Source organism: Ipomoea nil, unplaced genomic scaffold, assembly GCF_001879475.1.
Source record: "Ipomoea nil cultivar Tokyo-kokei standard unplaced genomic scaffold, Asagao_1.1 scaffold3104, whole genome shotgun sequence".
Lineage (NCBI taxonomy): Eukaryota > Viridiplantae > Streptophyta > Magnoliopsida > Solanales > Convolvulaceae > Ipomoea > Ipomoea nil.
The window spans coordinates 2,409,383-2,435,193 of record NW_017619532.1 but is presented as its reverse complement, the minus strand read 5'-3'; the positions used below and the strand labels follow the sequence as shown (position 1 = coordinate 2,435,193).

The window sequence follows — 25,811 nt, the reverse complement described above, 5'->3', positions numbered from 1 at the left end:
TTCATTCCCAAAAAACTTGTGTTCAACTCGTTTGTTCGAGTTCTCCAAAGGTACTATAGTTTCAATAGTGCTCGAACCATATCGTTAATCTCATTTATCCTGTAAGACTGAAGCTATAGCACCCATAGCATCCCTGGAAGATAGTGAATCGATTATAAAGAGAGTCTGAATCCACACAATTTGGATTTTGTTTTTTAGTTCTTTCGTTGAGATTATTTTTCTGTGAATCGATTATAAAGAGAGTCCGAATCCACACAATTTGGATTTTGTTTTTTAGTTCTTTTGTTGAGATTATTTTTCTAAATTAAAATCCCTTTATTTATATATTTTCAACAATGTGATTGGTTCCTACCAAAAAGAATAGATAAAAAAAAATGTTAATATTACACATGTTTTTTATTCAATCATATCTAATTATACAAATCATAAATATTCATTGATCTATTTGACGTGTTTTCCTTTATTTTAATAAAAATATACATTAATTTTAAGAAAACTTAGAGTCCACGTGTGTGTGAAGCAACTCCAAACAAGTTAGTCAGCCAATTGATTTAATAATCTTTTTATGATTTTTTTGTCAACTAACGTCACAAACAAGCTTCAATCAAAGTGCACACCTTTAAAGAGCAACTATAGACTTTATCGTAAATCGAATAATATGAGTACTAACAAAAATCACCTTAAATGAAGCATATTGTATCAAATATGTTCGAGTTGGAGAGGAGAATATTAAAGAAATTCTAAAAGTATGCCTGGGACAAAAAGAAGTGATTTTGTAATTCTAAAAAAAATGGTACATAGATTAAAAATAAAAATTAAATATCAAATAAAACTCATTTTATTCATTAGTTACTATGAATTGGTCAATGTTATTCACTTTAAAAAATAATCTACTTATTAATTAAATACAATCATATATTATCACGTTAGATAGTAAAAATATTTTGTCCATGTAAAACCATCCTTCTAAAAGTAACAAATTAAAAATTATATTGTAAACTGTTACGTAGTATCTTAAAATGGTGAACTACTAATAAATTCAATTTTAGTATAGTAAAGGTATTTTAATAGAGTGAAGAATCATAAATTAGCTTAGTTGGCGTGAGTGGTCGTGTACTCTTGCACTTTAAGAAAGGTTGGGAGTTTGAACGTCCACTTTGTCCCTTAATTGGGCCGCTCAATGTGAACGGGGATTAGTCTGAGTATGGTATGGACTCTAAAGGTGCCTCCTACAGTAGTTTTGACCCAAAACGACGTCGTTTTGGGAGGCGCGGCAGAAGTTGACATGATTATGTATATTTAGTTTGTTTATACAATTATGTATATTTTTTATTATGTACATTTTTTATACAATTATGTACATTTTTTTTATACAATTATGTACATCCGAATCAGGAAATTTTTGTGTATTATGTTTAGAGTTGATGTGTATTATGTTAAAAGTTTATGTTTATTATGTAATGTTAGATTATGTGTATTATCTTTTAAAAAAGAGTATGTGTATTTTGTTATATAATTATGTACATTCATGTATACAATTATGTGTATTCTAGTATAACATTATGTACATTTTTTAACATGAGAATTTTTTTTTAAGCAAAATTAACTGTCAAACACTGGGTAGCGAAATTTCAAAAAAGAAAAAAAAAAACAAACAAAATTTGAAACGACGTCGTTTTGCATCTGGGCCCACAATGCAACGCGCGCCGTGGTGCAGGCATGGTTGCAGTAGGCGCTAGGCGCTAGTCGGGCGCCCGGACAGCGCCTAGCGCCTAGACGGTCTAGGCGGAATCTAGGCGGCGCTAGACGGGCGCCAAAAAATAGTGGTAGACTTGCAGTTTGACAATTTTAATGAGGTTGTTTTCAACATTTAATCAAATAACACATCCAAATAAATGAATTAATGATAATTCATAAGTCATAACATCAAAACAATGGTTTTATAAAAAAACATTAATTAAAACAATATTAAAAATTAAAAATACTCCAATATGAAATACTCAAATACTTCAATCATTCAAAGATTCAAAGTATCAAACTAGTCTACGAGGGTATATATGTCATATTATATATATGTATGTGTGCGCGCACACACACATATATATAATAAAAAAAAATAGGCCGAGCCGATCGGGTTAACTCGACTAACTTAGACGCTAGGCGGGCGCCAGGCGGGAAATCACCACGGTCTAGAGGCGCTTAGCGCCTAGACCGATTTTTACAAGACCCAAAACGACATCACCACGGTCTAGAGGCGCTTTGCGCCTAGACCGATTTTTACAAGACCCAAAACGACATGACTAATCCCCCATCCTGCTGTCAGGGCACTGGCCAAATGGTTTGATCCATTCACATGAGTGGGGATTGAACCCCTAACCTCATGTTTGAGGAACAAGGTGCTGAACCACCATGTCAACCATGTTGGTTATTATATTAAGTGTTTATGTGTATTATGTTAAGAGTTTATGTCTATTATGTATTATTATTATTATTATTATTATTATTATTATTATAATTTTGTATAAGAGTTTTTATGTCTTTAAAACATATTCCATTTCTATTCCTTTAACCAACAAAATACTGGAATACAATTACTAAAATCTATTCCTTTAACGAACCAAACAACAGAATACAATTCTTATTTTATTCATTACCTATTTCATTCCATATGAAATAGCATTCATATTCTCTCCAAATTGATTCCGTAACCAAACATATTGTAAACTAAACTTAAAATATATAAACCAACTACATTATATTATCTTCTGCTCCGTATTATCTTTTTAAGTTTTGATTATTTACAACAAATTACATTAAACTTGTAGAAGAATAAATAAAACAAATATTTCAGAGCATATATACAAATAGTTCATATACAGAGACCTAAACCCAACACAAGCGCACTAGCAAAAAGAACTACTCCCTCGGTCTCATTTTATTTGTCTGGTTTAAATTTATTTTTAATTTAATTTTTCATAATATTAAATTTAGTATTAATATACAAAATTTATATATTTAGAAACTATATTAAAAGTATTATTAAACAAAAAAAAATTAAAAATAAATATAAAATACTAAAGAGAATAAACAAAGAAGAAAAAGTCGGTTTGACCAATGAATAGTAAGTAAGACAGATAAAATGAAATAGAGGGAGTACTCTTTTATATATAGCCAAGTGGGATTACAGGGTGTGTTTGGTTCGCACATGAGAATCGGAATCGGAATGAGTATCAAATACTTGGTAATAGTAATGGATTTTGGTAAAAGTACTTAACATGTTTGGTAGTATGGTGGAGTGTGAATGGTTACTAATAGTAGTACTTAAAAATGAATAAGGGAATGGAACCTTTATTTTATTTTAGTAGAATTTTTCAATTAATGAGGTATTCGAAATTATTCTAAAAATCTAATCAACCAAACAATAACAATCACTTTCATACTCATTCTTATAGGCAAAACCCATCAACCAAACACACTCACACTAAACAAAATAGGCTTAGAATTCTTAAACTAGAGTTGGTGGGGTGCGCCAAGCCAAGACAATAGTGCAACACCAAGGCAACACTCAAAAGCCCAGACAGCAAGCTGCCTTAATGGGTCTTCCCCCTAAAAAATAGTGAGTTAATATCATGTGGGCTAATAGCCCATGTATCAAATATTAAAGTGATAAGAACAGATACTACAATTGATCTTTGATCTTAGCCAAAAGGCCGAGAAAGGTATAATTTTGTATGCCCACATCCCCCTTCTTTTATAACATCTCACATCCATCAACTCCCTCTCCCCAACCGATGTGGGACAACAAATTGCTACCAAATAACTTCACCGCTTCTTCAATTCTTCATTTTCTGTATTCTTTAAGTACAGACCAATATTCAACTTGAAATTTAGAGAAATAAAGAAGTGAACAACAGGAAAACAATAACCACATTATAATTTAGACGGGATAGACTAAATCAAGAAACAGAAAAATAAAAAAGAATTTCAACTATTTATAATTTTTATGAAAAGTCTACATAAATTCTAATTTGATAGAATTTTTAAAAGCAATATAAAATTATAAAAATCTGAATCGAATACCATTAAACTTTTTAATAGTCTGAATCGAATGCCACGAGATTTTTAAATAATCGATAAAAGCCTAGATCGAATACTACCAACTTTTAAAGTCGTTAAAAATATTTAAAAATTTTATAGAAGTTTTGATTGAATACATTCTTCATTAGATTGGGCAAAAACTTGCATCAGACGTTTCCTTGATATCAATATTCAATAGTTATATCATGTGCCTGGGTGCATTTTGCAACATGCACCCCGCACACCCATATTTTTTTATCCTTAATATTTTTCAACTTACATTTACTTTTTTTTTTCTTTTTGTACAAATAAAATTAATGTATAAAAATATATTATTAAAAACTCTAATTAAAATATTTTAAACGACACTATATATATATATATATATATATATATATATATATATATATTTATATTTAGGTAATTAAAGTCATTACTTTACTGTAATATTTATGTACATCAAATTTTATTTTTATGAACTATTGAACATACATATAGAATGACTCTATTTATTGTCTATTATTTTAATACTCCGTACTATAATTTTTTCAAACTCGGATTTGATTTACATCTAATATATGAATTTTTTTTTTTTTTTTGAAAACCAATATGAATTTATTTATTTTAAAATATATTGTAATAGTCTAATAGAGTCACTAACATTCAAAACTATAAATGGTTCTTTAATTATTTTGAAGTGTTAAAGTTAGTTGTTGACTTTTCGTTGAGTCTTTGATTATTATTTTGTTTAAGATTTAATCCTCTCGTTAATTTTATAGTTAAATATAATAATGGTCATAAAACTATTCCTAACATTTTCTTCATTTGTCAATTATTGTAAAGTGTGGAAATCTTAATTTTTCAAATCAAAATTTTAATCATTCAAACAAAAACATTCTTATTAAACATACCTAAGACATCCCACAAATGAAGTTTAAATTTTTAATACTCTAAACAATTTTCTATATACACATAAAGAATTTTCAACATTCTTGCTAACAATACTCTGGCTAAATTTTTAACACTTATCATTACTCGTTACTCAAAAGTTGGAATTTTTGAAGCTCAAAACCACACTTAAGTAAACTGATAAATCATTTCGGACAACTTCCGAATTGACATTGCAACAACAAAGGAATTTCACATACATGAAAAAAAATATAAACACTGTCGGCCCAAAAGACATCAAGACATCACACTTCACACTTAGACAATATAATAGGGCCAAACCTACTATTCAGTTTATATAGTCCAATAAGCCTTTGAAACATTAAACTGAGCTTGGTGGGGTGCGCCAGGCCAAAGCAATAGTGCAACGCCAAGGCGACACTTGAAAACCCAGACAGCAAACTACTTTAATGGGCTTTCCCTTAAAAAAATGAGTTAATATCATGTGAACTAATAACCCACGTATCAGATATTAAACTGATAAAGAACAGATACTACACTTGATCTTAGCCAAAAGGCCGAGAAAGGTATGATTTTTTAAGTCCACATCCCTCTTCTTTTATAACCTCCCACACCCATCAACTCCCTCTCCCCAACCCAACCGATGTGGGACAAAAAATTGCTACCAAATAGCTTCACTAATTCTTCAATCCTTCATCTTCTCTATTCTTTAAAGTACAGACCAATATTTAACTTAAATTTAGATGCATAAAGAAAGTACAGACCAATATTTAACTTAAATTTAGAGGAATAAAGAAGTAAACAACAGGAAAATATATAATAACCACATTATCCTATTGACTGGATAAACTCAACCAAGAAACAGAGCAATAGAAAAAGGATTTTGCAGAAACAAAATGGAATTCATAAGTCTGGATTACAATGAGGTACATCAGCATTCATCCAAATTCCTACCTAAACAACATGAAACAGTACGATGATGATAAAAGATTTCTGTTTTTTCCTCCAAAGAACGCCCTAAAATCAGGAATCCGACTGCAAAAGATTTCCCAAAAAAAAAAACTGAAAAAAGTCCCAAACTGATAATAGAGAAACCCCAAATCTGCGAGAGTGGGGGATTTAATCATTTGATTTTCTCAACGATGTCGGAGACAACCTTATCCATGTCGAGAGCCTTCATGGGTGCGAATGGCCTCTTCATATCCAGAAGGCTGATGAACTTCTCCCCATTCTCTTCGCGGATCTCGAAGCATCCCCGCCGGGGCTTTTCCGGGTTGACCACCACGTTCACGCCAGCGACGCCTTTCTCCAGCCCCTCCTTCACCGTCAAAGCCCGAGTCTTGAACGAGTTGCACTGCTTGCAGTGCTCTATCACGATGGTCTTCCCTTCCTCCGCCGGCGGCGGCGGGAGGGTTGCTTTCCCTTCCTTGGGTGCGGCGGCGGCGGCGGTGGTTTTCTTGGGCTTCTTGGCCTTGGGCGGCTCCACCGGGTTGTCCGAGTTGGCGTTGACCAGGCGAGTCGAGCTCCGAGTCACCCTGGTCGAGGGCTCCACAGCTGTTCTTTTCCTGGGTGCCATTTTTCTTTGGAGGATAAAGACAACAACTTTGGACAGTTTTAATGCGAAATAAGGAAGAGAGAGAGAGAGAGAGAGAGAGAGAGAGAGAGAGAATATTGAAGAAGTGATTTGTGCATTGATGGGTTCAGCTTTTTGTGAGTGAAGAAGGGTTTTGGGGGTCAGGTCATCAGTGTGCCAGCATTTTCCCGCGCTTTTGGACGGTCGAGATTGGTTATTAGACACGACAAGTACATGGGAGCGTCGCACCAAATATCCACGTTGTCTTCCCCGAGAAGTGGGAGGGGTTGATTAACTTCACAAAGTGGATCACACGTGTAATTTTGTAAATAAACACAATTTTTACAATCAAATTAAGTATAAACACAACTTTTTACTATGCTAAACACACGGTAATAATAATCCGGTACAATTAAATCTATACTATATGTCTATATCTATATCTACACTATCTATACTATATTTATTTATTTTTATTATTAAAAACAAAATCCCATGCATTCTCGCCAAATAATTAATAATAATAATAAAATAAAAAATAGAAGGAAAATGGAAAAAAATAATAATAAGGTTAGCAGCAAAAAAGGAAAAATAAAAAAAGATATTTAATTCAAATAATAATAATAATAATAATACCTTCAAAATAATAATAATAATAATAAGGTTTGCATTAAAAAATGAAAATAGAATTTGATTTGTAAGTCAATAAGGTTAGCTGTAAAAAAATTGACTTAGGAAAACAGAATTCACATAATAATAATAAGATTAGCAGTAAGACATGAAAATAAAAAAGGATCTGAATTTCACTTAATAATAATAAGCTTAGCAGTAAAAAAAAAAAGAAAAAATGGAAAATGATCTGGAATTCGAGAAGCAATAACGTTCAAAAAAAAAAAAGATCCATCCCTTTTTTATAATATTGACCCATATGTTAATCCATTTATTCTGGTAATCTATATGAGTAATTACCATATACTATTTACCATCTAAATAACCCGTGGTAATTAACAATCATACTTAACATCTAAATTTATTATGTTAATTAAACATAGAGAATCCATTTTTACGACAATTTTATATTATTTTTTACTTCAAATAATATCAATTACATGTGCACTTCCTTTAATTACCTATGAATAAAATCTTAAAAATAATGGCAATAAAGGAATTAATACTTTCCATAATATAAATTTTATCGAATTAGTTAAGAAAATTGATAATACACATATTACATCCATAATTAAAGGAGATTAAAAAATTATGATCATTATTTCAATTCACATATTATTGCGCTAATTCACAGATTATTACGTCCACACAATTATGCAAATTATTCCAATTCACATATTATTGCACATATAGAATTATGCTAATGGTTATTTTTGAATAAAATCTTAATAATTATGGTAACTAAGAAATTAATTCACACATTATACTTTTACTAAACTTTTTTTTATACTTATCGTAATATAAATTTTATCTAATCAATTAAGGGAATTAATGATACACATATTACGAACATAATTAAAGAAAATTAAACATACACATATTATGTCCATAATTAAACGAAATTAAACATACACATATTATTTTATTAAGAATAATATATACTCCTTAATTACCACAACTATTCAGATTACATTTACGTCATAATTAGCATAATAGTAATTAAAAATAATATATACTCATTAATTACTATATCATAATAAAACGATATTTTTAATCTCTCATAACATGTGTAAATCTTATATTTTTAAAAATACAATTTAATAAATATCATAAATTAATTAGTACAATATTATTTCTATTTATAATAATTAAAGAAAAAAATAAATAATTCAAATATGTGAACCATTGATTTCAAAATGAAATTAATATACGGTTACAAATTAATATATCATGATTAGATTTACTTTATTTAGTTTTAATTTCCTATTTTCCTTAATCAAATAACTTTTCTTTATTAGTTTTTGATGAGACACTAAGGGAGTGTTTGAGTTGTTGAAAAATATTTTAAAAATAAAAATACATACTAATCAAAAATAGTTTTACAATATTTTTTTAACCACTAAACATGGGAAAATTTTATATTTTTTAAAGAAAAGATAGAATTTTGATAAATATCATAAATTAATTATTGTCATATCATTTATGTTTACAATGAGAATAATTAAAGAAAAAATAACTAATTCAAATATGCGAACCAATGATTTCAAAATGAAATTAATATACAGTTACAAATAAATATAGCATGATTAGATTTATTTTAATTAGTTTTAATTTCCTTAAGAGTAAATACCCAAAATGGTCCCTCAATTATAGCTAAATTCACAAATTGGTCCCCGACTTTCAATTTTAACCAATTAAGTCCTTAACTTTGCAATTTTAACACGATTTGATCCTTCGTCTATTTGACCGTTTGTTGATCGTGATTTCTGAGGATATATATGTAATTTCACCGCCAACCTCCCTCATCCGCTGCCGTGACACAGTCTATCGCCCATGTAACACCCCACTTTTCTTAACTCTTCGCTCTGGTACGAACTCAACTACATTGAATCCAAAGAGGGGATGAAGAAAGACGACAAGATTTGGCAAATTGCTTTCAGCAGTGGATTCAAATGTAACAGTGCGGTCTGGAAATGCAACCGGAACATTAAAAACCCGACGATGGACCATGAAATTACATATATATTCTCAAAAATCACAGTCAACAAACTGTCAAATAGACGGAGGACCAAATCGCGTTAAAATTGCAAAGTTAAGGAGTTAATTGGTTAAAATTAAAAGTCGAGGACCAATTTGTGAATTTAGCTCTAGTCGAAGGACCATTTTGGGTATTTACTCTTTCCTTAATGAAATGACTTTCTTTATCAGTTTTTTATGGGAGACTAAGGGAGTGTTTGGGTTGCTGAAAAATATTTTAAAAATAAAAATAATTTAAAAATATTTTTTAACCCCTAAACATGTGAAAATTTTATATTTTTAAAAAGATACAATTTGATAAATATCATAAATTAATTACTGCAATATCATTTATGTTTACAATGAGAATAATTAAAGAAAAATAAATAATTTAAATATGTGAACCAATGATTTCAAAATGAAACTAATCTATATACTATTAATAAAAGTAAATACAATCGGTGATATTATGTTTTTAAAAAGTGGCAAAATTGCAAAATTGCTATATCTAAACAACAAATATATCTTCCATACAAATGAATTAGGATAACACATTATTCATATAACTGAGTTGCTAGAGAACTAACACGTTTGCCTAATTTATAAAAATACTAAACACTGATAAATAAAATCTCTAAAGTTACAGCACCGTATGTGTACATCTACACATTAACTATTAATTTTAGCAAATTTGCTCAAATTCAAGCAATGATAACATCAAAACACATAAACGATCCTAACCATATATATCTATAATTGCACTATATAATATTTGATGTTTTAATTTAAATAATTATATATCGATCCAAATATTATTAATATATTACAACAAATCAATTCCATGCATCACATGGGCGAAAATACTAGTATTAATTAAAAATAATATATACTCATTAATTACTATATTGTAATCATAATAAAACGACCTCATTTTTATTGAAATTAATGATAGATTTCCTACCCATATAGAAAATTAAACATACACATATTATAGCAATTATTATTGTGTGGACCATGGTCCATACAAGTTGTCTAGACCATATTTTGTATACTATTAAATAATGTACATTCAGTACAAAAATAATGCACATTCAACACAAAATAATGTACATTGTATTGAGAGGATGCACATTATTTTTGTACTGAGTCTATATTATATTGTATAATGTACATTCAGTACAAAAAAAATGTACATTTAGTATATTACAAATGTATTTCTTGTTATAATCCACATAACGGTATAACACTGTGTTGACCATGGTCCACACAATAATTTGTCATACTCTTATAGTGGGTAATTAAGGGTCCGTTTGGAAAGCAGGAAAATGACTTCTGGAAAATGACTTCTGGAAAATGAGTCATTTTCCAGAAGTCATTTTCCTTTCTAGTGTTTGGCTGAAAAATGGAAAACTGTCTTTTGGTGTTTGGTTAATTTTCCAGAAAATGATGGAAAACTGTCTTTTGGTGTTTGGCTCATTTTTCAGAAAATGAACAGAAGGGTATACTTAAGCATTTTAATTGGTATTCGATAAATATATTTTTATTATTTTTTGTATAATATAACAATTTGCGGTTGTCAACATCTCTGGATTGTACAAGAGCAGAATGCAGAAACACATTGTGAGGCATGATAATACACCCAACAACTCCCACCGCCTGCTTTATTGTTCTCGAGCTGAGCTTTGGAACCAATATACATCAACCCCACTAGGCTTCGTCTGGGGAAACCAGCTCACTGGTTTCGCATCGGAAACCAGATCTGGTTTCCGATGCGAAACCAGTGAGTGAGCTGGTTTCGCATCGGAAACCAGTTCTCTGGTTTCCGATGCGGAAACCAGAGGCAGTGGTTTCCGGCCGGGGAAACCAGTGAAGAAAAAAATGGGAGATAAATGGGAGAAAAAAAATGGAAAAGAAAAAAAATGGGATTGTTGGTGGAGTTGTGTTGCTAATGTTGAAGGAGAAGGAGAGTTGAAGTGCTGAAGAAGAAGTGAAGTAGCGTGGATGGAAAATGACTTCCCCCAAAAAAAATGGGAAGTCATTTTCCGGAAAATTGCCCTCCTTTTCCATTGACTTCTCCTCATTTTCCTTTGACCAGTCATTTTCCAATGTAACCAAACACCCAAAACTCGGAAAATGACTTCCAGAAGTCATTTTTCGGGTTTCCAAACACACCCTAAAGGAAGATAGACATACACATATTACGCTCATAATTAAAGGAATTAAACATACACATATTACGCCCATAATTAAAATAAATTAAACATATACATATTACGTCCATATTACCAACTTGTATTTAACACTTTAATCTTACTATGGTAATTAAACATAGAGATTATCTTCATTTGATTATAGGATACTTTTGTTGATTAAAATAAGAGTAAATGTCAATTTTGGTCCCACGAGTATTAGTAAAATGACAGTTTTTGTCCACATGTTTAATTTCTACCACATTTCATTCACGACTATTGTTTTAGTGTCAAAATTCATCACGTCAGTCCCACCCTTCGTTTAATGCATGCCAAAATATGAAATTATTAAGGTTATTTTTGTCCTTTTTTAAATTAAGATCCCAATTTAAACATTAATAAATGAATTTAAGCCCTAAGATCGATCTAAATTTGCAATTCTCCTCCTCAAATTAAGGTAGGATGAGAAGGGGATCTACGAATTGGGATCGATCTTAGTGTTTAAATACATTTATTCATGTTCAAATTGAGATCTTAAGTTGAAAAGGACAAAAATACCATTAAAATTTTTGATTTCAGCATGTCTTAAACGGAGGGTTACCAGCGTGATTAATTTTGACACTAAAACAATAGTCGTGGATGAAAATTGGTACTAAAATAATAGTCGTGGATAAAAATTAGTAGGAATTAAACATGGGCATCAAAACTGTCATTTTGCTAATACTCGTAGGACTAAAATTGGTATTTGCTCTTAAAATATCAATTAGTCATGCTCTTCCTTCTATTTTTTGTTTAGACTTTTCGTAATATAATTTTTAAGTAATCAATTTCAACACTAATATGCAAATTTTATAATTTTAAATAAATATACACTTTCAAATATTAAAATTATTTATAATTTCATCATTATTTTTATTATTTAAATATATAATAAAAAATTGATGCACGTTAATTTACTAGTTTGGCAATTAAAAAGCAAAAGTTGTCAATATACACAATTACCACACTTGTGATGATCGATAAATTTATTTAGGAATAAGTGTCAAATAGGTCACTGAATTGCACACGAGAATGCAATTAAATTATTGAACCTAAAAATTTTTTAATTGGATTCTTAAACTAACCAATTTCATGCAATTAGTCCATTTTACAGGTTTCTAATAGGTTACCCCTCCACCTTCATATGTGGCATTTAAAAAATAATAATTTATTTTTAAATTAATTTTTTAATGTTTAATAAATAAAAATTAAAATAATTTGTTTTTTTTTAATAATAATTTGTTAATTTGTTTAAAATTTGCAAATTACCAGATACAAACCAATTATTTTAGTTTTTATTTATTAAACATTGAAAAGCTAATTTTAAAAATAATTTTTTTTTTTTAAAAAAAAATGTCACATATACATTCCAGTTGGAGAGGTGTAACATGTTAGAAACTTGAAAATTTTGTAAAATGGATTAATTGTAGGTTAGTTTAGAGATTTAATTGTAGATTTTTTAAGTTTAGTGGCTTAATTGCGTTATCATGTGTAATTCGGTAGCCTATTTGGCCCTTATTCCAATTATGAGAAAATTTCAATTTTGGTCATATCACTATAGGGACTTTGTTAATTTCAGCACCTGACTTTTAAAAGTGTCAATTTAGTACCTTGACTATGCAATTCTTATCAATTTTGGTCACTCTGGTCAAATTGCCGGCCAAATTTCGCCGGAAAATTTTAACAGTTAAAATAATGAAGATATTTTAGTCATTTCACATCTCTTTCCTTCTTCTCCGGCGAATTTATCTTTTCCAGCGAATCCGAGGATGAGGTGCAATGCGATGCTTTCAACATTATCAAAAAAGAGAAGTATTTATTCAATATTATCCAAAAAGAGAAGTATTTATTCAACATCAATTTTAACATAATGTTGATATAGGAAGTTTTAGAATAAATAGGCACCAGCATCAGTTTTAGCATTTCGCTTTCTTCTTTGAGCAAACCTTTTTGGCCGGAAAAGCTTTCGACCGGAATTTTGGTAGGAGGTGCACTGGACGAGCACAAAGAGAAGTGCAGTTCGGAGATTTCTAGGTCCGCCGATATCTCAAGCTCCCCTTACACAAACGGCCATATGTTTTCAATCGGAGTTTTGGCCATCTGAACCCTAACAAATCGTTGGCAATGACTTTGACGAATGAGTTTAAGTATGCTTTGGAAGGTGCGCTGCTGCGACGGATTCGCCAGAAAAAATGAATTCGCTGGAAAAGAAGGAAGAGATGTGAAATGACTAAAATACCCTCATTATTTTAACTGTTAAAATTTTTCGGCGAAATTTGGCCGGCAATTTGACTGAAGTGACCAAAATTGATAAAAATTACATAGTCAAGATATTAAATTGACACTTTTGAAAGTCAGGTTCTGAAATTAACAAAGCCCCTATAATCATATGACCAAAATTAAAATTTTCTCTTCCAATTATTTATCACAAATCAAAGTAAAATTGTAGTCTTTTAAGGTATACTAAACTATTTTATTTTGCTATGTAGTGTGATAGACATCCAAATTATCATTCCAAATGTATGATCATGGTTAGAATCTGGGTTTAAAAAAAAAAAAAACTATTTGAAAAATTTATCAGATTAATTGAATGCATTTATCACATTTTGAACACAACTTTGATTTTCCAAATGAACCTTAAAAGTTAGATAGTTGTCATTTTTTTTTTTTTTTTTTTTTTTCACAAATTAATATCTCCATCTAAATCTTCTTGCAAGTGGGAACATTTGTTTAGAAAAAATGGATTGTCAATACACACAAGAACATTGCTAATACACAAGCACCACTGCAACCTCTCAGACTTTGGAGCAGTTCCTGGCAGCATTTCGTCTCGCGCAGCATCCCACGAAGTAGATCATCGACTGCAAAATCCGAAACAAAAATATGATCTCTATTGGCTAAGGCAGTCAGTGACAGTATGTGGACACAACAAGCTTAATTAACACGTGAATGCTGCGATTTCTCAGAGTTAACGGGGATGTAGTGTAGTGTAGTGTAGTGTGTTACCAGGACGATGAAGAGGATGAGGTTAAAGATTGCGACGACCCTCCATTCTGTTTTCATGTACTGAGCAACGCCAGCCCTGAAAGCGTGGAAGGACAAAAACAGTTGACAACGAGGGCATAACGGGCTGGAAGAGTAGAAGAAACGAGAACTCGAGAAGGTAATAACTCACTTGCAGGAATCGCAGTTATAACACTTAATGTCCCTTTTGTTCTTGTACAGCTTGCAATCCTTATTGGAACTGGTCGGATGAAAGCTCAAGTCGTAATATGAGGCGTTCCTCGCAGGATAACCACACCTAAAAACGAGCGATATTGTAAGCTTATGCACGTACCAAGTTGAACGATATGTTCTATCTCAACTAAAAGTTTAAACTGATAGTGACACTGCAAATTTATAAAGCAGTACAATGGGGGCAACTCCAGTCAAGTTAGTCAGATGGTTGACTTGATAACCACAAGATTACAAGATCGACTCCCAACCGGAGTGGCCTATTGGCGTTTAAGTCAAAGAAATAGGAGAAGAAATACTTACTCAGATGGTGGTCTGCAGCAACCCGCTTCGATTGGACTTAGTTTTGCAGATTTATATTGTTTGAGAGTCTGCAGGAAATAAGTTCAAGAATCCGCAAGATTTCAGACCAAAAAAAGAAAAATTAAAATCGATAAACAAAGCTGAATGCCAACCTTATATCTTTTGGACAGGTTATCACAGTCGGCTTCTTTGACAAGACAGCTCTTCAGGCGTTCCCAGTTGTGCGAGCTATTGAGCTACAAAACATAGGACGTAAATGGTTAGCGAAAGATGAAATCCTCTTTGAATGTTATAACAACCGCATATCCTTGGAAGGTTTGACCAAACCAAAGGGATAGGGGCAAAACCCTCGAGAAAATTCAGAAACTTGATGCTCTGATTAGTACATACTTGCTTTAGGAACCATGAATGGTAATCTTGAAGTTGGTACTCCTTGTACCTGACACCGCATAAAATTTATTACTATAAGATGCTCATTGACCCGAGCAAATATAACCAGTGCAAATAAAAGATAAATGGAAACACGAACAATAACGATTTTAACAATTTAGATCAAGCCCATGAAAATACGGTAAGATCAGAAGAAAAGGGGAGAGATCTTACCTCAAACCATTTACGCTGTGAGCAGAGCCATTATTTGTTACAATAAATCTGCAATAGTAGAAACAAGAAGCAATATAACACATATAAGCAAGGTATAAGGCACTACGTTCAACAAGTCCATCATTAGCACATGGATGGGCGACCGAGCTGGTCAGGCAAAGCGTGAAAGGTTAACTATCAGATAGAAACCACAGCCCGAAAGGCGGAAAAGACAAAGTACACATTCAAGACTTCAAACAAGAAACGAACATAAAGGGGGTAACCCCAGCCAAGATGGCTAAAGATACAAACTTGTAACCACAATGTCACAAGTTCGAATCCCAGCCTTCTTGGTTTGAACCGGTCAGCTATGGGCAACCTAGACTGGTTTACCTCCATGTGGTCCTTTGCCAGCTAGGGTCACAAGGTGCCTCGGTTAATAGCACAACATAAATCAAGTTCTTGTGGTTACGAAAGGAAGGCAACCTAACCTCATGCGGGTTAACTGAAACACATAAATTAACTAAAATGATTTCCATTTCGAGGTACTTACGCCAAGACTGTAAGCATCAAGATTGCCACCAAAATGAAGAACAGCATGATCAAGTACTGAAACCCAAAGTTAAGGAAACAAGCATTAGATACTAAAATACACGATGCAATTCTTCTGTACACATTCAATATTTATCAGATGAGGATATACATACAATCCACAATAAAAAGGGGTTGCTCTTCCACGCACCAAGAAATCCAAAAACAGATCTGAAAAATAAAAGAGGAAAAGGCTCATAACAACATTGAGAGGAATACTAAAATATGACAAACTATGGTTTAAAACAATAGAATCATAAATGCAAGCTTACACTACAAATATCAACGCGCCAAGAACAATAATGTGGAGAGCTACAGATTTTCTACAGCCATCGTGATTAGCACCCATCCAGACCCCAAAACCAAATACACCCACGGCTAAAATCTGCATTTTGAAGATAAAAAATTAGAGATAACTCATTAAGGGCCAGCCTACCAAAACAATACACAGCTTTCCTACTTCAACCCAGGCTAAACCATCCTATTACACCAAGGCTCCAGAGAGGTCCATTTTATGTTGGGTCACCACTAGAGAATCAGATTCGACCACAGCATTGCACAGTAAGCTTAAGAAGTCTAAAAAGAGTGGGGCAACCCCAACCAAATTGGTCAGGCTATTGACTTGTAACTGATAAAAAATAAAGAGTTAGATTTATCTATAGAGTTGTGTTTGTTTATGAATAGATGTCAGTTATGAATAGTTACTTACAGTTATGCGTTTGTATATATATATATATATATATATGTACTATGTTTCTTTTATAGAATATATTATAACCATTCAGTTTTATATACATTATCTCATTCCTGATTCTTCATTCTTGCTTCCGCTTAACTGGTGGGTGATTGTTATTCTCCACCCGCCATGCCATTCCATCTTACAAATTCAACAGTAACCACAAGGTTACAAGTTTGACCCCCTACGAGAGCAACCTATTGGCTTTCTTGGTTTAAACCGGTCAACTATTGGCAATCTAGGCTGGTCACAAGGCAAAATTTATCCCAATGCACCCTAGTGTAGTGGCTGCAGGTTTCCTCGTCACTCACAAAAAAAGTCTCAAAAGATTTCCTTTTTTTTTTTTAATGAAAACATTAAATAAATAATGCTTAAAACTCTCAAAATTCCACATTAGTGAGTGACATAAATAATATTTCCATTTACAAATTTATGCACAGTAAGCTCAAGAAGTCTCAAAAGAGTGGGGCAATTCCAACCAAGTTCGTTAGGCAGTTGACTTGTAACCACAAATTACAAGTTCGACTCCGTGGGGAACGGCCGATTAGCCTTCTTGGTTTGAACTTGTCAACTATAGACAACCTAGGCCTATTGGACTTCGGGTGAGCCAATTAGATATAGACAGCCTAAGCTGGTCACAAGGCGAAGTTTATCCCAGCACACCCTAGGATAGTGACGGCAGATTTCCTCATCACTCACAAAAAAGCCTCAAAAGATTTCATTTTTTTTTAGTGCAAACATTAAATAAATGATGCTTAAAACTCTCTAAAATTCCACATTAGTGAGTGGCATCAATAATATTGCCATTTACAAATTTATAGCAACAGCTTCCTTCCTACAGTTCGTAAAGAACCGATTTTTCATCACCAAAAAGAAAAAAAACAGTCCAATTGAGGAGCAAATAGCTATAAACAGAATTTTCCAAAATTACACATGCAAATCGAGATACCCAAAATAGGAAAGCACCAGCCGGCGATAAAGAAAGAGAAAACAAGAAGTGGGCACATTACCATTGTGAGAAAATTGATCCACCTGATCACAAAATTGCTAACCGACCCCATTTCCACCTCCCCTCAGCTCCTCTTAGCTTCCTACTCACTCAAGAACCCCACGCCCCAACATACCCAGAACTCGAACATACAACAAACAGAGATTTCCTGCAGATTTTGGCTATGAGAAAGGGAAAGGAGACGAGAATGGAGATGAAGCTTTGTGGAGTGGCACTTACAGTGCAAGAAAGGGAACACGGGGTGGAGAAGACGGGAGAAAGGGAAGAGATTTTAAAGGGGGATGGCAGTTTCTTGTAATTAGAATGAAAAGACAAGGGTAATTTGGGGAGTAAAACGGCAACCTCACCTGTTTTGAAATGGGTAACATTCTAGGACCCGACAAAAGAACATAGAGAGGTCCCTAACTTCAAAAAGGTAAAGCATCTGATTAATTTGCCTTTCAAATATGTTTGAGGGATATTACCTTATTAGCCCTTACTCTTTAACCCCGTTTAGAATTCATCTGCGAGAACGATGAGATTATAACCGTAAATTAGAGTTGTCCAAATGTTTCAATTGCACAATTTCCATCAAGCAACTTTTCTTTAGTTAACTTTCAATTGCACAATTTCCATCAAGCAACTTTTCTTTAGTTAACTGTTTACGTAATTTTCGTTGGAAGGAGTGAATTAGAGAGGAAAGAAATTGTCGAGAATTGAAAAAGAAGAGATAAATAAAAATTAAAGGTCAAGTATATTGTGTTCAGATGGCATGTAGTGACCTCTTTTATGTGGGAGATCATAAGATCGAGTCTCAGCGGAGGTGTTGTTAACTCTTTGTGCTTCATTAGGTTGAGAAAGTATGTTTGAACAAAATCAGCAAAAAAAATGTAATGAAGTCCAAAAATCTGTTAGTGACCTATTATAGCAGGTCACTAAGGTTTTGACATCATTTCCAACAAAATATCGATCGCTGAGACCTCATTTCCAACAAAATATCGATCGCTGGAGATCAACACGGTTGCCGGTCACCACCTCTCTGGAAAAGATGACCAAAACCTAATCGCCCGATCGCTGGAGATCAACGCGGTTGCCGGTCACCACCTCTCTGGAAAAGGCGACCAAAACCTAATCGCCTTTCTCCGAAGAGGCGACTGGCAACAGGAGGTGGAAAAGACGACCAAAACCTAATCGCCCGATCGCTGGAGATCAACGCGGTTGCCGGTCACCACCTCTCTGGAAAAGGCGACCAAAACCTAATCGCCTTTCTCCGAAGAGGCGACTGGCAACAGGAGGTGCTGGTCGCTGACAGTCAATTTTTGGTCGGAAATGGTGTCGGAACCCTAGTGGCATGCTATCACAGGTCACTAATCGGTTTTTACTTTTTAGGCTTCATTGCACCAAAATAAAATGTTAATCGGTTTAATTGCAACTTTAAAAAGTTTAGGCACCTAATTGATTTTTCAGGTAAAGTTTGAAGACCTATTTGACTATTTTCCCTAAAAATTAAAATCAAAAAATGTTCTAATAATAATAAGGGAAAAGGATCAAATAGGCCCTGAACTTTCATAAAAAAGTCAGTTAAGTTCTTAAACTTTCAAAAGTTACAATTAAACTCATAAACATTCTATTTTGGAGCATTGAAGCCCAGAAACCGGTTGGTGGCCTACAATTGTAGGTCACTAAAGTTCTGGCAAACTTCCGACCAAAATTCAGCGAAAAGTCGCTGGTCGCGTTCACCTTCTCTAGCAAAAGAGAATGCAGACCAACTAGTCGCCTTCTCCGGTGAAGGGGAAGGCAACCAGTTTGGTCGCCTTCTCCAGTCGAAGGAGAACGTAATCGACGACCCAGTCGTCGATGTTTTTTGCCAGAGTTTGATCGAAAGATCGATCAGAAGTTTGTCGGAACCTAAGTAACCTGAAATTGCATGTCACCAACTGGTTTATGGGCTTCAATGTTCCAAAATATTATATTTATGGGTTTATTTGTTTTAAAAGTTTAAGGACCTAATTAATTTTTTGATGAAAGTTCAGGGGTTTATTTGACCATATAATAATAAGGGAAAAGGGTCAAATAGGCCCTCGAACTTTAGCTTAAAAGTCAATTAGGCCTCTAAACTTTTTAAAGGTAAAACACGTTAATGACCTGCTATCACAGGTCATTTGGGTTCAGGCCACCTTCCGGCGAATTTTCCGGCCAAAAAAATTGACCAGCAACCGACCCAGATTTGCCTAAAATTTTGCTGGTCACTTTTTTACCAGAAATTTTCCCGGTCACTTTTTTTTTTTTTTTTTTTTTTTTTTTTTTTTTTTACCGGAAAATTCGCTAGAAGGTGGTCTGAACCCTAATGACCTGTGATAGCAGGTCATTAATTTGTTTTTGGGCTTCATTGCACTTAAATGAATTGTTGATGGGTGTAATTGCACCTTTAAAAAGTTTAGGGGCCTAATTGACTTTTAAGCTAAAGTTCGAGGGCCTATTTGACCCTTTTCCCTAATAATAATAATAATAATAATAATAATAATAATAATAATAATAATAATAATAATTGTAGTATTGGTTGTGGTCCTGTAGATGATGGTTTATTTATAGTGTTAAAGTAGATGTAGATGTTCATTTAAATATTGATTCTGAAAATTTATGTCCAATCAATTAATGTTAGAAACATAACATAATTATTGCAATGTTAATTCTCAATTATGGATCAACAATTATTACTCAAATTAATTTTGTGAATTACTCTCCTATCCACTAAAATCTTTTTGTTTATTATTCACTTTGATTTTCTTTTCATCTTTATTTCTCAATTATGGACCAAAAAGTTCCCGCCCAAATGGAACGACGTCGTTTACAGAACTAGTATTGTACCCGTGCGATGCACGGTCTATAAATAAAATTTTAATTTATAGTGTTATTGTAATAAACAAAAAAGGAATGGATTTATGATAATAATAAACTATACATATGATATCACAATAGTAATAAGATATAAAAGTACATTAAACGACATTAGTCGTAGAAGTACAACTATTATTAAAATCATTACAAATTATAATTTTTCAAAGTACAATGCGACTGCGTGTTACTTGAAGATGAACACAATTGACCTACAATTTTTATTGACAATCTGACTAAACTCCTATCTTGCATACAAAAATAAACGCACATTATAAAACTATTACACGGATAAAAAATAATCAAAAAATATAGTAATATAATAGTTGACACTTACTATTATGTAGGATGCGCCAAAGGTATCCAATATTTCATGGATATATACCATAGTTGGTTCTTTGTACAAATTTCTTGCTCTATCATGGATTTTGAGTATTACGATTTGGAAATTTTACTCCACAGTCGGGCGGGGGGGGGGGGGGGGGGGGGGGGGTTCTTCCTTCAACTTCCCTAATTCTGAGCTCGGAGTGCTCTGAACTTCAACCTCAGTGCATGCGGCTAACTCTTATCATTTTACAGCTTTCTTGGATTCCGATTGGTTTTTTAGAACAATTTTTTCAATTATTACTACAATGGAGGTATGTTGTTACGGGTTTTCTGTAGATTATTTAGATCTGACCAACTATATTTGTTTGAAGGAACAGATCAACACATGGAATGTAATAATTTGTGCAAATCATAATTGCTTTCAGTGTGGCTTAAAGTTGAAATATTAACATTTGCAGCTTGGGTGATATTGGCAGTCCCAATAGTGCCTTGTAGAAATAAGAGTATATCCAACTGTTTGGAATATAAACTGCAACTGTTTGGAATATAAACTGCAAATGATATGGTATAATTTCCCCTTTTATATATGTGCTGTATGATTTTTCCTTTATACTCTGTTTCAACAATATAACATGGGGAGTGAATAAAAAAAGCTTCTCTCCCAAAAGATGAGTCATTTCTAGAGCTTTTTACAATTTCCGTTGAAGAGAGACGGAGGAGCCGAGGAAAAGAGAGAGAGAGAGAGAGAACAGAGAGGTGCGAACGGAATCTGGCGACGAAATGATAATGGCGGACTACAGAGAGAAGCTAAATCAATTTTGATTTAGCTTGATGCACAGGATAGTTAAAGCTATCTTCTCGAAACAAAAGTGTCCTACAGTTGTTGTGTCTAAGAATTTCATACTGATGTGTATCTTAATCAGTTTTTGTTTAGTACATTTACTTGATTAGCTATTTTAATCTCCAATTAGCACTAAATTTCATTCAATTTCTAGCTTGAATTGTGCAGCAAAGCTAATTTCTAGATACAATAACAATTTTCCCCTAATTTTTATCAGGTACAGAACACTAATACACTGTTTTGCAGGTTTAAACTATGAATACTTGAAAAAGATTATACTTGATGCAAAATTTTTATTTAGATTGTAGTTAGGACTTGAGTGCCATAATTTCCTTTTTTCAATAGCCCTTAAAATTGATATATTTTGAAGACTTGACACAAATAGAGACTATCATGTCAAGGATGAAAGATTGCCTTCTGCAGAAAGCCTTCAAACAAACCACAATGTCCATGCACATTGAAAACTATGAAGGTCTTAGTATCTGTAGAAATGCTATATTGCTGTCTGGCTGTTCTCTTTCCAACAATGACCATTTACTTACAATTTGATTATCCTGCAGGGAGCAAGTCAAAAGTAGTTGTAGATTTGAAGCTCTTCAATCCGGTATCCTCTGAACTCTACCTTTATTTGCATCTATATGCTTCCTCTACCTTTTAACTTCTTCATGAATATGTATCCTGCTTTTTCACCTTTTGACTTCCTTGCTTGTTTTATATTTGGATTCTCTGGTATTGAAAATCAAATATTTTTATCCTTAGTAACTATAGCACACAATCCATTAGTTATACTTCTTTATCGTTACAGTAGCTTCCTCATCCCAGAATGTATTCTGCATTCCCAGCCTCATCCCAGAATGTATTTTGTATTTTGGATTGAAAAAAACATTAAAAACAACATACCTCTTGATAATGGAAGAATACTTCTTTACATTTTATACTTCCCTCCCTCTTCATTCCAGGATTACACATGTACGCACAACGCGGACCCATATTGCTCTTCTTGTATTCAATGGAGAGATGTCACCTTGCTTCTCATGGGGTGAATCAATGACTTGATCTCTGATGACCTTTACCTTCATTGCTCTTCTTGTTTTGAAGGTTGAGAAGTAACGTCCCAAAGTGAAGAGCCCCATGTTGGAATAGAAGACAGAATCTCGCAATAAGCTACTGGTGTGCGATTGTTTGTATTTCAACCTTCATTGCGCTTCTGTAATATATAGACACTGAAGAGTTGCTTCTGGATACACTTCCCAGAAGCTTTGAATCCTTTCATCGTTAAACGGAATAGTTGCATCGCTTAATGTAAATATAATTAAAATTGTAACCTTTTGTATTTACATTTACACTGCCATAAATAAACCTACCACTTCCGGATTCCCGTAATTATTTTGGACGGCGAAATTAATAATTCTATAAACCCAATGTTTGAAAAAATCGGATTACCAAGAAGTGAAATACCAATTTCTAACGGTGCTGTTTTATTTAGGCGGGAAGTTTTGGCAATTGAGCATTTACTGCTTCTTATTGCTATTTTATATTAGAGGATATCAGAATATTAAATGACATGCGTAAGATTCCAGGTGAGACCGTTCAGTTACCAAAGACTTTTAAAAAAATATAATTATTTCCTTTTATTTTTGGTTTACAGAATCAATTTCAACCAATCAAATTAAAGACCTAATTTGAAATAGGTTGGTCTCTGCGTTTTCCGATAACATATTTATATGTAAACAATTATGTTCACATATTCATTACGCCGAATTGGTTTTTCCAACGATAGTGCAGGCCATGGATATTTAAATAACAGTCTCAGCATTTGTACACCAGTGCTCATCTTCGAATCAGCTCATCTACACGTAATAGCAAAATTTGCAGGTGATAAACGCAGGCAACAATGTACGTTCTTGCAAGTGATATATCCCCAATGAATACACGCAACGCACTGCGTTTGCGAACTGTGAGGGCGTATGACATCCAAGAAAGGAAGTCGTCTTCCGTACTCAAATCCAAAGAAGTTGTGTTCCATGATCAGCAGGTAATTTTTTTTTGAAACGTACTGGGTAATCTGGAAAAAATCTTGCATATTACTGACCATTACATCATAATCTAAAATCATAAATTGCGATTGCTTTCAGGGCACATTTTTGCATGCCCACATACCCAAGGAATTTGTAGACAAATTCCGGACGACTTTTACAGAAGGCAAAGTGTATGGTGTTAAGAACTTTATGGTCATCACTAATTTCTACTCTTTTAAGACCAGCCCACATAAATCCCTGATAAAGTTCAATTATCAAACTGTTGTAAAAGAGTTGAAGGGTACAAATTTCCCAATGCACATGTATAGGTTGATGTCAATCTGTTGATGAGAAGCAACTATTTGGTACGGCTATATTATTACAGATTTTGTATCTGTATTTTTAAAATTTTTAATTCTTTTACTAACATTACACTTTTCATTGTAAAAAATGTGTTAGATGTAATTGGCCGTGTGGTAGAGATACATGCTCCCCAGGAAAAGATAATAAATGACAAAAACTCAAGGTTGATCGACTTTGTAATTGAAGATTCTGAGTATGTCTCTAATTTTCTGCCGTTTATAACTTTCTATTCCTAAAGTGTTTGCACTCATACCTAACATCTATTAAAAATTATAGTGGTATTCAATTGGGTTGTACTGTATGGGACGACCACGTAAACAAAGTGGAGGTGTAGTACAATTCGGCTACTGAAGAACCATTATTGGTTTTAATACAGTTTTGTAGAGCTAGAACCTGTTTGAGAAGTAACTACTCATTTCTTTACTGAAATAATTTTGTTTTTTTTTAATATTAGCTAAAGTTGGTTTAACTAATATTGTTTTTTCCCTATTTAGGTGGTGATATCAAAATCTGTTCATCATATGATGTTACACAACTCCTATTCAATCAACAAAGCCCAGAGTTCATGCAGTTTAGAGAAAGGTATGTAAAAGAATTACACTGTTTATCTACAAATAATATTTGCATATTATTTCTTAACTTCTATAAAAAAAAAAGACTCAAGATAGTGTATAATATAATTCTTGTGCCTTGAACAAACTCCGATGAGGAGTATTGTTTCACAGTCCAGTTTCAACCCTGGAAGTTCATACACTGTCTCCCTCAAGGATGATTTGCAATTAAGAACTTTGACGGAAGTGTATGCAAAGAAAGAGGTACGAAAACAATCTCACAAACTAACAAATTAATAATGGTTAACATCTTATTTTGGGTGCTAAATCCTAAGTAATTATATATGCTGCAGTTTGGAGAGTTCTGGGTAGCTGCTAGAATAATTTTCATTGACTGTGATGGGGAGTGGTATTATCCATCGTGTCGTACAAAAGCATGCTACAAGAAGTTGGAGCCCAAAAACGAGTTTCTATATTGCAAAGACTGTGATAGGACTTGGGGAGATGGGATATTGAGGTATAGGATTAAAATCAGGGTTGTAGACATAAAAGGAAATGCTCCCTTTGTCATGTGGGATAGGGAATGCACTGAGTTGTTAGGTATGAGTGCACTGGAATTGAAACAGAAAAATTCTCAGGTAACACAATACATTTAATTACTTTCTTAACTACTTATATTTGTGATTCGCTAAATGAACATGTACCCCTATTCAACTTTTATCCTTTTCTACTGTAGGGAAAAAATGGTGTGCCTGTTGAAATTCAAGCATTGGTTGGCCTGAACCTAATTTTCAGAATTGTGGTTCGAAGGGAACATTTTCTAAACCTCCTAAATGCGTTTTCTGTGATGAGGATTATCAATGATTTGGAAATGTTAGAGCTACATGCCCCACAGTTGATGCTCGGAAGG

At 33.1% G+C, this 25,811-nt stretch overlaps 2 protein-coding genes and 3 long non-coding RNA genes across 5 annotated transcripts; 2 read left to right on the top strand and 3 right to left on the bottom strand.

Moving 5' to 3' along the window:
- Positions 1-1,211: 1,211 nt before the first annotated feature.
- LOC109166709 lies at positions 1,212-16,136 on the top strand. The gene is made up of 3 exons (XR_002051713.1): positions 1,212-1,222; positions 1,825-1,826; positions 15,868-16,136. It is a non-coding gene; the product is annotated as an uncharacterized LOC109166709 (long non-coding RNA).
- Positions 5,868-22,113, bottom strand: LOC109166707. Its single transcript, XR_002051711.1, has 3 exons — positions 22,103-22,113; positions 21,005-21,013; positions 5,868-5,979 (listed from the first exon to the last, which is right to left on the bottom strand). It is a non-coding gene; the product is annotated as an uncharacterized LOC109166707 (long non-coding RNA).
- LOC109166706 (selenoprotein H-like) lies at positions 5,874-6,659 on the bottom strand. Its single transcript, XM_019315602.1, has one exon. The coding sequence runs from the start codon at positions 6,560-6,562 to the stop codon at positions 6,110-6,112; it is 453 nt and encodes a 150-aa protein (XP_019171147.1). The 5' UTR covers positions 6,563-6,659; the 3' UTR covers positions 5,874-6,109.
- On the bottom strand, positions 14,055-18,188 carry LOC109166705 (tetraspanin-10). The gene is made up of 11 exons (XM_019315601.1): positions 17,929-18,188; positions 16,455-16,567; positions 16,299-16,353; positions 16,145-16,200; positions 15,613-15,660; positions 15,400-15,448; positions 15,162-15,245; positions 15,010-15,077; positions 14,648-14,773; positions 14,479-14,554; positions 14,055-14,333 (listed from the first exon to the last, which is right to left on the bottom strand). Exons 1-11 carry the CDS (start codon positions 17,977-17,979, stop codon positions 14,268-14,270), a joined length of 792 nt encoding a protein of 263 aa, XP_019171146.1. The 5' UTR covers positions 17,980-18,188; the 3' UTR covers positions 14,055-14,267.
- A 127-nt stretch (positions 22,114-22,240) lies between the features above and the next one.
- On the top strand, positions 22,241-23,281 carry LOC109166710. The gene is made up of 3 exons (XR_002051714.1): positions 22,241-22,441; positions 22,530-22,573; positions 23,068-23,281. It is a non-coding gene; the product is annotated as an uncharacterized LOC109166710 (long non-coding RNA).
- Positions 23,282-25,811: the final 2,530 nt, after the last annotated feature.

Coding starts and splice junctions, on each gene's coding strand:
- LOC109166706 (XM_019315602.1), bottom strand. CDS start 6,562: ATGGCACCCAGGAAAAGAACAGCTGTGGAGCCCTCGACCAGGGTGACT.
- LOC109166705 (XM_019315601.1), bottom strand. CDS start 17,979: ATGGGGTCGGTTAGCAATTTTGTGATCAGGTGGATCAATTTTCTCACA. Junction 16,354..16,454: donor GGCGCGTTGATATTTGTAGT/GTAAGCTTGCAT, acceptor TTTATTTTTCAG/ATCTGTTTTTGGATTTCTTG. Junction 15,661..16,144: donor TTGATGCTTACAGTCTTGGC/GTAAGTACCTCG, acceptor CTACTATTGCAG/ATTTATTGTAACAAATAATG.